This window comes from Mytilus galloprovincialis, chromosome 3 (assembly GCF_965363235.1).
Source record: "Mytilus galloprovincialis chromosome 3, xbMytGall1.hap1.1, whole genome shotgun sequence".
Classification (NCBI taxonomy): Eukaryota; Metazoa; Mollusca; class Bivalvia; order Mytilida; family Mytilidae; genus Mytilus; species Mytilus galloprovincialis.
Window position 1 is genome coordinate 61338213 of NC_134840.1, and position 12159 is coordinate 61350371.

The window sequence follows — 12159 nt, forward strand, 5'->3', positions numbered from 1 at the left end:
ACTTTGGAATATATTTTGAACTCGTGTATCACTGAAGTGACACTTATTGTCGAAATGCGCATCATCTGCATGGTGCAGTTAAATTCCTTTAGAATGAAATTCAAAACAGTGTGGCTGTGGCCATTGATTGACATATTAAATTCATCCATTGACTGGGACAATTTAGGTGAACGTTTGTATGTAACGACCACTGCTCACTATGTACTTTTTAAAGACACTTAAACTATGGGGTCACCAAAGGTTCTCAACACCCTAATAAAGTAATTCGAAAAATTAATCAGAAATAACACGATGTTTTGATTTATATCAATTATATAAATCAAAACATAAAGGTTATTCCTGATTAATTTTTCGAATTATTTTATAATTAAAGGCGTTAAGAAACCTTCGGTGACCCCGCAGTTTAAAGGTCTATTGTAGGTACGTCGTGAACAGTGGTCGTTACAGACAAACGTTCACGTAAATTGTCCCAGTCAGTGGATGAATTTAATGTGTCAATCAATGGCCACAGCCACACTGTTTTGAATTTCATTCTATATTGCATACATATATATAGAATTACACACATTTATCTTACTCTTTTTTCCTCTCTCAAGAGGTTCGTTTGGGAATGAGTGAATATGCTCAAATATCAAGTAGGAAAGTGGACATTATCAATTGGCTTAAGTTTCATTTGACATATTGCCACGGACAATACAACAAATGTCACGTATCTTAATTTTTGTGTTGGGTTGTCCTTTGGCTTAAGTGTTCGGTATAATTGTACGCTCTTTTTGAAAAACTGACTCAACACATTGCAAAAAGAATACATGTCAATGGTCTGCTCTATGGAGTTATAGAAGGATGCATATTATGTATTTAGCTATAGCCAGCAATACAGAATAAACAGGAAAATATCACTCATGATGTTGAATCATTTGTAGCATTTCCCGCTTATAAGTATATACATACTATAATTACTTCCACTATATAATATATATATACGTTATCTACTTCTGCGATCTAACTTGAAGCGAGGATTGTCACATTTCTATTATGTAAACAAGGTAGTATTCTGACCTTCAGATGTCTTTCGATTTTATAGTCGTTCAATTGCTGTCTCATTTCATTCATGAATGTGACTTATGATATTACTGGAAGCAACGCAAAATGACAAAATATATACCGAGTTCAATGACATCCTTTAAGAAGGGGCTGTCCGATGTCTTTTCAAATTAAAAAGAAAAAGTTTTTTTTTCTGACAAAGACGATTATTAGCAATCGCATTGGGACGTTGTGACCTTAAAGAACAGAAAACACAAAATATACACTGAGTTTAGTGACAACAACTTTTAAGGGACTGTCCTTTGTTTTTTTCAAATAAAAAAAATGTTTTTTTTTCTGACAAAGACCCTCATTAGCAATCGAAATGGTACGTTGTGACCTTAAAGAAGGATTGTTCTAACATATCTCTGCACTGAACCTATTATGATGATTGAATTCGGACACAGTCCCTAAATACTATTACCTTGGATGTGTTAAAGTAATCACCATCTTGTGGTTTTCAGCTACCGCAGACTGTTAGAGATTCTTTGAACTGTGACTCAGGGAGTTCGGGCCAGTCTGACACATATCTGATTTATCATTCAACTCTGGGTATGAAATTATATAAAAGAAAGATTATTTCATATCCATGAATCTACAACGATGACACACATTAAAAAGAAACCGCATGTTTCCGCATCGATGATGTGTAAAGCAGGAAGAAAATATGTATCTGTTTGTTTACAAACACTGCTATGATATACATTAACAAATGAACCGTGAATTTGAAACCACAGAATGATTTCATAAAAATGGATAACGATTCATTATATCTTTAGATAATATTGATTTATACAATAAGAAATACTTGATTAAATACATATTTTCCCATTATTCAGTGCTTAATTATTTCTACCTTAAAAGGTAAATGTTTTAAATAAATATACTGCAATCAGCTTATTTAAATCACTTATTCCTTCATATAACCAAATAAATCAGTCAAGATATCTTTATCTAATATACGAATCAAGAGATAGAGACTATTTTACCTGATTTTAAATAACAGAAAGACAATCTTAAAAAGGTTTTTAATCCGGCATTGCTAAAATTCACAGTATCATAGTTTTATGTGTATTTAATGATCTCTCAATATTATGTCATTTTCAACATGTAACAAGATCATAAATGCAGAACTGTTGTTGGAAACCGCAATGTTGATAAATATAACCAAATTTAAATACGTAAACCCTCAATTTTTTGATCGGGGGAAAAGGGGGGGGGGGGGGGGTGTTCCAAACAATAACTAAAATATTGTCCGTCGAAATAAAGAATATGTATTAATTTTTGTATATAATATAATCCATTATCATAATGGTTCTTCTTTCCATTCTAAGCAAAAGCAGTAGCTGATTCAAGTGGGGCATTCATCCTATTACTTTTCGGGAGAGAATATCGGGTGTTAACGTGCGGTTACAGTTACGCCCCCTGTCTTTCCTCGAACTGTGGCTCTGTCCATGAAAATTGCATTTATACAAAGAAAACGTCGATTGAACCGTATGGAATGTTTACAGTCATTATTTTCATCAGCGATCCTATTTTGAACATCTGAAACAGCAAAGCAATTATTTCATATATATGTGTCCCTATAGACATGAGCTGTTGCTGTATAGAAGTGAGATCATCTGGTTTTCAATGAGTTTCAGACAACACACTTACCAATATCGTCCGTCTAAATAAGATGCAAGTATACACAGGGAAGTTATAAGGGTAAATATATTAAGTTAACCGACAAAATATCCCAAATGTTCAAATTTCTAAACCAACTTCCTTAACATTTCTTTAAATAACTTAAGAACTAGAAAAATGCAGAAATATGTCTAGAAATATGTCTGATACTTTGTTGTTATTATATGCATAACCAGCTACTTAAAAATTTAACAAAAATCTTCCGGTTGTCGAAAGGTTTTGAAAATGCACGTCTGTGAGTGCGTGCATGGTTACTGCCTGTGTAGGGTATGGGAAAGATAATCTAATTTCAAAACAAGCATGCTTTTGGGACATTTGAATTTCCTTAACTAACCCATAGTGATAAAATTTCAATTTTTTTTGTGTTTAGTAGCTCCCAATGTTTCGTCCCGAAAACGTCTAAACAACTACCGTTCCGAAATGTATTATCAGGTCATGTAGTGTAGTTGTGAAATGCGTCTTTTATACGTAGTTAGTTAACATCGAATTATATTATATATTTCAGAAAACTAAAAGTATTTGTTACTTGCAATTGAAATTTTCATTGGCATGAAAGATGGGTTGTTTTTACAGCACGGCTCGAGACTTTCATTTTTGAAATTTTCCAAAAACTGTAATACAGCGGTCGATGTTGTAGTCTATAAAGGCACAGGATTCTTTATCAGCAAATTCCTTTATCCACAAATTATAACTTGGTTTAGCTTTACAGGAATCTTCTGTTTTGTCCTCTAGTCTTTGTATTCCTATTGATAATTGTTTTTTTTTCTGAATTTATTTTTAATGTGTACTATTCTTTACATCGTTTGCTATTCCAGAGACACACACGAAAGGGATGGGGAGCGGACCCAAATATACTTGCTGATATATATATATCTTATAGATCTTTGGAAGTCTTTGTTTAATTGATTTACAATTTGTTTTGAATCCAGATGATTAAGAGCTTGACATCAGAGACACTTGACACTATTGTTTTAACGTCTTGGTGTCTTTTATTTGATTGTATTGTTAGATTAATGTTTTATAATATTGACGTACAACCAACATCTCTTTTTTGAAGCATTGCATTTAAACGTCACTTTCTAAAAATATCGTATTTAGGATCCACCTCAATGTGTAAGATTCCTGTACACACAACTTATCATGGTTAAAATTTTGATTCATTAAATTTTCTGAATGAAATTTACATGAAACTGACATTTCTCTAGCATTTTTCATATCACCTCCAGCTGGGTTGATTGCATTTTGTGGCAACTTGCACAACTTACGCCTAGACGGGTGCACCTACTTCTGAGGTTAGAAAACAGCTGGATTCTGTAAAAGCTCTAAAGATATTTTTAGGTTTTAATGATAACAGAAGATTTGAAAGCAGTTTATATTTTATTTTGACGTCATCATTTTATAACGTTATTTATATCAGAATCAGATTTATCACTGATTAAAGGTAGATAATTTATATCATTTTGAATCTATCATTTTTTATGAATATCATCATATAGATAGTAATTAAGCTTTACACTTTCCATGTATCTATTCTTTCTCTTAGATTTCAAACAAACGAAAACTTTGTTAAGCAGTAAATGTAATCGCTTGCTTGATCAGTGCTTACAAAAAGAAACGCATAAAATTTCTGCGATAAAATTGGCTTTTTATGCCTCTTGATTGAATTCATAAGAATTTTCATAAAAGTTTTGCTTTAAACCTTATTTCAATTTTTGTTACGAATCGAAACAACAAAATATGTTAAACAGATTTGTATAATAATATCAAAGGGTATATGTGTAAATATTGTTTGAAATTTTTAATTGGAAAAAAAAATATATTTAAATTCGGTAATACTATACACTTGATTAATGAACAAAAAATGTCATATTTATAAAATTTATTGGCTTATTCAGTGAAATAAAGTTAAAGATGTTTCCCAAGGCAGTTAAGCTATGACTCAGTAACAACAAAACACCAAACATTGTATAGTCCTTGGCTATAGGGCATTGTCCATTTTAACTGTAGCCTTTGTGGTCAATATTTTATTGTAATGGGAACAAGGATCAAATGACCCATCAATTTGTCGAAATATTAATTGAGATATGATTGAAATATTTTACTAATGAATAAAAAAAATATCAAATTATTCACCTGTAAAAAGGTATGAAAAAGAATTCGGTTGACCTTGCAGAATACTAACTACTTAACAATACGAAAAATGACTCACTTCTTTTTCTTTCAAGTTCAAATATTTTTTTAATACGAAAAACAACTTTAATCAGATTTTAAAGATATCATTAGCATGTTAAGTAAAGTAACATGAAATGTAATTAATATTAAAATACAATTTTAAGTCTACCTGTAGTCAACATGTAAAGGCGTGTCAAGAAATTCTTCACAATACATTATTACAGATACTTGTGGTTAAGTTGATTCACGTAACATTCAAATCTAAATTTATGAATAAAACAAATATGTATAATATATATATGTTTGAGATATATTTTCGAAAATGTATACACAAAACACAACGTTTTAAATTGCAATTGTGCAGATGTGCAGCAATTTACCGATTTCCGGAGATTTGATTAGAATATCAGAATCCTTTTTAAAACATCATGTGGTTAAACTTATAAAGACTTGTATATATTTATTGTATATCAATTGTGTATATACGCTTCTTAAACCAATATAAACAATAAACAAACAATAAAACCAACGAGACAGACACCCAACAATTAAGAGCAATCAGAAATGAACAATATTATAAGAAGTATGACCAACGAGTTTTGGTTTTTGAACACTCAACAGGAAATAACTTATATACATTCCAAATAATTATAAACTGGTTTTGTGCATCTTATCTTTATTTTATTTCCTTATCACAAGGTTTTTGCATATCTTTAAATTGTAGAAACGCCCCATTTCTAATTAATCTTAGCTAAAATAGTATTTAGTTCAAAATTAAAGTTTGAAACGCGATAGGTTCTAAGGTTTTTATTTCGTTTTTTGATGTTGTCTTTTATCACAGTCAGTTTGTTCGTCAACAAAAAATATTTTGAACATGATTCATTTGTCCACTGTATGTTTAATGCTCGTTAGAAGAAAGCGCATGTTGTTCTTGCAAAAACAGTGATTTAGGGATGCAATGAATACATCTAGTAAGAAAAGTTCGCAAAATTTTGTAGGAACCGCAGTTGGTCACTTGCAACTGCATGTGCTATATAAATGTTATGCAGGTTTTCTATTTTTTTCTTTCTTTAGTGACCATTGCAAAATATTCTTTTAATATCAAGCCGTCAAATAATTGTAATTTCAATTCAAAACTATATTGTCATTAACTTAAATTAACCTATATGTGTTTTGACAAAATACAAATAACAATATAACTAAGACGTATAAATGACAAAAAGATAGCATGTTTGCATAACTAATGAAAGATAATATTTCAATCACAAATCGCCTATATATCAATATAACAAACGACTGTTTTTTTTATAAGAATCTATGTTTTCAATCATACTTTGTGTTGTTGAACAGAGAATACATTTCATTGTTACATTATCCTCTAAGTCATTTAACTTCTAAAAGTCGAAATTGGTCATTTTGCATAATTTGTTTAATTCAATTGTTATTTTTAAATGTCCACTATATGACAATGACTGGAATCAGTTTGACTACGCTAATTCATAGTCACACTATGGTTAGTCACATTTGACCACGTATGATGCTTATTGGGACCATATATATATATAGAAAAAAAGAAGATGTGGTATGATTGCCAATGAGACAACTCTCCCCAAGAGACCAAAAGACACAGACATTAACAACCATAGGTCATCGTACGGCCTTCAACAATGAGCAAACCCCATATCGGATAGTCAGCTATAAAAGGCCCCGAAATGACAATATACATGCTAGTTAGGAAGTAGGAATGACTACTGTAGTATATTTTATAGTCATAAGGACTCATGTTATTAGTCAAATGGACAATGCCTATAATGTTTCTTCCATTGTTTTTATTTTGTGTTTATTTTTTCTTCATTTTTATCTGATTGACAAATAAATCTGGATTTAATGTCACACAGGTATAACGCAAATAACATCAAAATAAACAATTGGCCCAAAGACATGTGCATAACGTTAAAATTATCCCGCCAATTTCAGGAATAGGAACACACAATCATTAATTTCTTGAAATAAGATTGTTCCTTGGCTGGCGATTAAATACTTGCTTTTAGTTCTTTTCACGTGATGCTACAAAAAAATGTTCTTCTTTCTTTAAAATTAAATAAGACAAAACATTGTTTAAGTTGGCATGTGTTTTCAATGATGAGTGACAACTTCTGTAGTCTAAAAAGGAAAAAAAGAAAATCGATTTATATAAAGACACTAATCAAGGATACTCAAAAAATGATGTATAAGCCCACTAAAAAATGCGAGTTCAAACCGGTACTCAAAACCAAGAGGTTTATTTAGTTTGTATTTTTAGAATCCAGCTAACATGAGCTTCCGTTGCAATTTATTTTACATATGTAAACCATGTTTAACATCCTGACACGTCAAGAGTTTGTACAAGAATGGATTCACAAAGTTACATTAAAGTTATGATGTTTGTAATAACTTTTGATCTTTATTTTCATTTATTTTCATTTCCAAAGGATAACAACACTATTCTGTTCTCGTTGCCAAATCTAAGACATTTTTTTCTAGTTTTCTTGAATAAATTTACCAAAAAATATCAAATAAAGTTTTTCAGAACAAGATGCAAGTCCGATCAAATAATCAATATCTTTATGGGATTCGCTTGCACTATGTGTGGCCCTATAGGAAGTTAAAGAATCTCCGGCCTTTGTTATTCTTATATGCTTTTCATTTATTTGTTTCGGACTTTAGAGTGATTGTTTATTTGTTACATGAAATCTTTTCGCAAGCCTTCAAAGTTTTGATACTTGGTATAAAAAAGGGTATTGATTAATTGGTTGGTTGATTGGTTGTTGTGTTTACCACTTTTTTCAGCACTAGTATATAAAGTGATGACGAATGAATTAAACCGGAACGTCTGTTACAGCGATAGACTGCTTTTATACTTTGTTTTATTAACTGCATATATTTCCATTTCACTGATCAATAAAAATAAGAGGAGGGTATTGATTGATTGATTGATTGGTTGGATGGTTGAATGGATGGTCGATTGGTTGCCGTGTTTACCGCCATTTACAACACTAAGATAAAGTGATGACAAATAACTTATTCCCAAAAATGTGTATGCGCTTGACTCTAGTTAGTTACCACGTTTATAAGTGGTTTATAGTCACAAACCTCGTTAATGGATGTTTTCATTTATATCTTGTCCATTTCTTCTTCTTGTAATGTCTATTAAATAATTGTCTCCGTTTTATTTGTAGGTTACTGGATTAAATTCATTGAAATTTACAGCTTGAAATATTGTATAAACCCATTAGTATTTGACCTTGAGATGCATTTTGGGTTTTCTGTGGTTTGGAGTTATTGTTTTATTGGCATTAATCCTGCTCCTTCTTTAACACATGCATGTATATGAATACCAGTGTGTACTGTATTAAAACCAAAACTGAAATTTTGAACGTGCTACATGAACCTTCATGCATGAGAAGCCCACAAAAAGACTCAGGAACATTATTCGGATTTTGAGTCGATTAGCTTTTTATTTTACTATTAGATACCAATCAGAAACTTTGTCAGATTTAAAGTCTGAAGTTCGAACCAACGATGATCAAAGATACTAAAACCGAATCGCTGCAACAAGACAACGGTGGGTGTCTCCTTTGCAGTGTTTTTGACGATTGGCAAAGCTCCTTTTCTTTATGCAATCATCAAAATATGTATTCCACTTAATTCGTGCCACGACAAATGCTCTGTTTATGGAAGGAAAATCCATATCAACAAAGAAAATTGTATGTTTTAATAATAGAGACCACCATATTCTTCTCTGTATGAAAGAGTCTTATGAATCTTGCAAAGTCTACGGTTTTCTAATCCGATTATGTTTGTAAATCCTTAACTTATTTCGAAATGATGGTTGTAAATCATTCAATATATTTAGGTTGACGTTGATGCTATATTTGTATTTTTTAATACCGCAGTTTATACAGCCTGTAATGATTATAATATGGCTTGAACAATTCGTAAAAAAGATTGCATGAAACGAACTTCTACAGTTACGCCTCCCATTCCGAACGTCACTATGTCCTATAACGCCACTAACGTTGCGCTTGGAAATGTAATCACGTGACGATCTCACATTTGCACAGCGCTGTATGACTACGCTCTGCAAACATCCACGCTTTCGTTAATCTCAGAAGACAAACAACATGCCGACATCTAGTCAAGCCTTGATAGTTATCACAGATGAAGGGGAAGATCCTAGGGTACCGAGAAGACATTATCCAGCAACAGCCTCCAGTTATCCTGTGCTGAATATTGGATATTCCGATAGAACTTCTAGCAAGGTAAGAATTTTTTACATGTATGTACAGTATAAGATAAGATAAGATGATCTTTTCCTAAATTATATCAGACTCCAATTATATTTATATAAATTAAAGATGTATCTATAAGACTGTAAATATTCTGTCTAAACAGTATACAACGATAAATATTTACAGTATTTATTTGAGTAAAAAATTAGATATAACTCATGATACCACATTCTTACAATGTTTGAGAGTACAATCAATCAATTTGCTGATGTTTTTAAGCTATTACGAAAAACATATTACTATATTATCCATATTGATAACCTATTATTATAATAATATATAACGAACCACTTCATACGATTTTTATCTCATGAATATAAACATTTTTCTTCTGGTGTACTTTTATATCAGTTTCATCAGATTTTACTGAGTCAGTTACTCTCTAAGGTTCTATTTGGGAATTAATAACGAAGGTAAAAACATATTCTAAGTACTATAATGATGAAATTGTTTGCTTTGAATTAAAAATGTTAATTACTACACATGGTTCAAGGAAGAAATTATAATCTCGTGTTTATATTACTGTTTTTATTTGTTCTGAAATTTATTTAAAAAAACTTTTATTTTTAACAGAGCAAGCTACCAGGATTGAAAAACACAACCAAAAAATCAGGTTTTCAGAATCTAGTCGATGTTAAAGGTTATCGCGGAACCATATCATATGATGCAACAACTAAAGCTCTTCGTTGGTTGGTTGCTGCACAACAGACTCGTGGCAATGTTCCACTGGCTCCTAATGGCAATGTTCCACTGGCTCCTAATAGCAATGTTCCACTGATTCCTAATGCCCAGACTATAACTGGTACCGACAAAGCAGCACTACCTTGCTATATAGATCACACTGATCAATGGACGACTTCTAGGAGCAACAATACTTTAGAATATCAAGGTAAACAGCAAAGTAAATTTTGAAACTTTTACATTACTCATTTCCTTAACTTAAAATTTCCAAGGATGCATGATTGTCCAATATATATATATATTTAACTTTAAAACGCAAATCATTCATTTTCAATTGAGTTTAAAATCTCCATTTTATACCAAAATCTTACTATGATTCAGAATATCAAGATTTCATAATCTTTGTAAAAAAAGATTCAGATTTAAAATGCTGCAAACACACTGTTTGTGAATGGTGCGTGCCTGTACGGCTATGGTATCTTAAAGACAAATTTTAAAAGATATTTTACCCAAATGATGCATAACAAGCAATTTACATGTCTTACAAATCATTAAATATAAATTTACATTTATATACTGTTTACAAAAAAAATATGTAACAGTTCAAATGATTTGTTTACTCAACTGAGTGATGTTTGTTAACTTGCCTTCATGGACTCTGTTTTAGTTTTCTTAAACAATTTGTATAAAAAAAACTGTACTTTATTAGCTTCAGAAAAACGACGAGCACAGTTGGAAACGCTTGGAGTTAGAAAGAGAACATCAGGACTTGTAGCAGGACAGAGTTCAAGAGATATAATTTCATGCTCTTCAACTGTACTTCCAAAAGGTGCCAAATTTATGCCATCCCCTCCTGGTCAGAAGCCACGCCCGATACCAGTGGGAAACTATAGTCGAGACAACGTTGGGGATATGTGTGCTCCAACTGCTGTAAATGATAGGTATGCTTACTCTAAAATACTTTAGCGTAACCGCTAATGACCTTCAAAATGATTAATCAATTTATCTTTTCTCAAAAAGACAACAATATTTACCAAAAATGTAATGAACAGCACAACACACCACAAAAACAAAAACCGAATAAACACAACACAAACAGTAACGAATAAGCACATGGAAAAGATAACATGACTTGGAACAAGCATAAAATGGGGTGGGGTTCGATCAGTTTTCTGCGCACACACACCCCTTTGTCTATCTCAAAAGTAAAACATACAATTGTAAATCCTCGAATCATGTAGTTGAATGTTCTTGCATAAATAAAGTTATATCTTTCACACACAAAAACAAATCAAAATTTACTTTTCAATCTATTTTGCATACAATAACAGACGCAATTTAACCAAATACTTTGTATCTTTTAGACTGGTTCCGAAAGAAAAAAAGAAGTCTCTACTTGATGAATTAAAAGAAGCAGTTTCATACGACAAGAGATTGTTTCCGTCTATGCACATGCGCAATTCTCTGCCTGCTCCAAGTCCCAACAGCGTTTGTTTCAGTCTAAGGAGCAATGAGGAATACACACACAAAGAAATAATTGACTTGGTCAAGAATAAAACTGGTTTCAAACCACGCACTATCCAGTATGATCCAGTTGATGTTCGAGCAGGAAATTCAGAGGTTCCAAGTAGATGGGTTGTTGAATTTGGATCTGCCGCAGAAACAAAAAGCTTTCTGCTAAATGGACTTGAAATCTGTGGAGAAAAAGTAATTGTAAAGTTACTAGATGACGTACATAAAATGGAATTCACAGCCTACAAACTGAAGCAAGAAGAATTGAGAAAACTTGCTGAAAGACAAGCAATGGCTTATGTCTCTCGAAAATCTCACCGAAGTCGCACAAACACAACACAGAAAAGTGAACGATGCAGGATTTGAACATTGAACCGTTTAAGATATATAGAAGAGGATTGTTTATGTTTATGTTTTTGTTTGTTTCAATTTTATTATCAATAAATTTAATTTCTTGTTCCATTGTGTTTGCATTTTTAGTATGCTTTTGTTTTTGTTAAGTTTTTACAGGGGTGGTATTGGTAAATTATTCAGTTGCTTAACTCTTTTAGTGGCTTGTTATGCATAATTTCTAGATTTGCAACTGTTTGTCCTATTGCGATATTAACGTAACATCTTTTACTTAGGTATCACTATGGGAACAGAAATAATCAAAGATCTGTCATTATCGCCCATTTTTTCAAATAACGAACAA

At 31.7% G+C, this 12159-nt stretch overlaps 1 protein-coding gene across 1 annotated transcript; it reads left to right on the top strand.

Annotated features, from left to right (window-relative positions):
- The first annotated feature begins 8944 nt into the window (after positions 1 to 8944).
- LOC143066503 (uncharacterized) lies at positions 8945 to 11925 on the top strand. The gene is made up of 4 exons (XM_076239415.1): positions 8945 to 9242; positions 9846 to 10161; positions 10663 to 10894; positions 11318 to 11925. Exons 1-4 carry the CDS (start codon positions 9105 to 9107, stop codon positions 11829 to 11831), a joined length of 1200 nt encoding a protein of 399 aa, XP_076095530.1. The 5' UTR covers positions 8945 to 9104; the 3' UTR covers positions 11832 to 11925.
- The last annotated feature ends 234 nt before the right edge of the window (positions 11926 to 12159 follow it).

Excerpts from the sequence above, each read along its gene's own strand:
- LOC143066503 (XM_076239415.1), top strand. The coding sequence starts at position 9,105 with ATGCCGACATCTAGTCAAGCCTTGATAGTTATCACAGATGAAGGGGAA. Across the intron at positions 9,243-9,845 it reads CCGATAGAACTTCTAGCAAG|AGCAAGCTACCAGGATTGAA; the intron begins GTAAGAATTTTT and ends TATTTTTAACAG. Across the intron at positions 10,162-10,662 it reads CAATACTTTAGAATATCAAG|CTTCAGAAAAACGACGAGCA; the intron begins GTAAACAGCAAA and ends GTACTTTATTAG.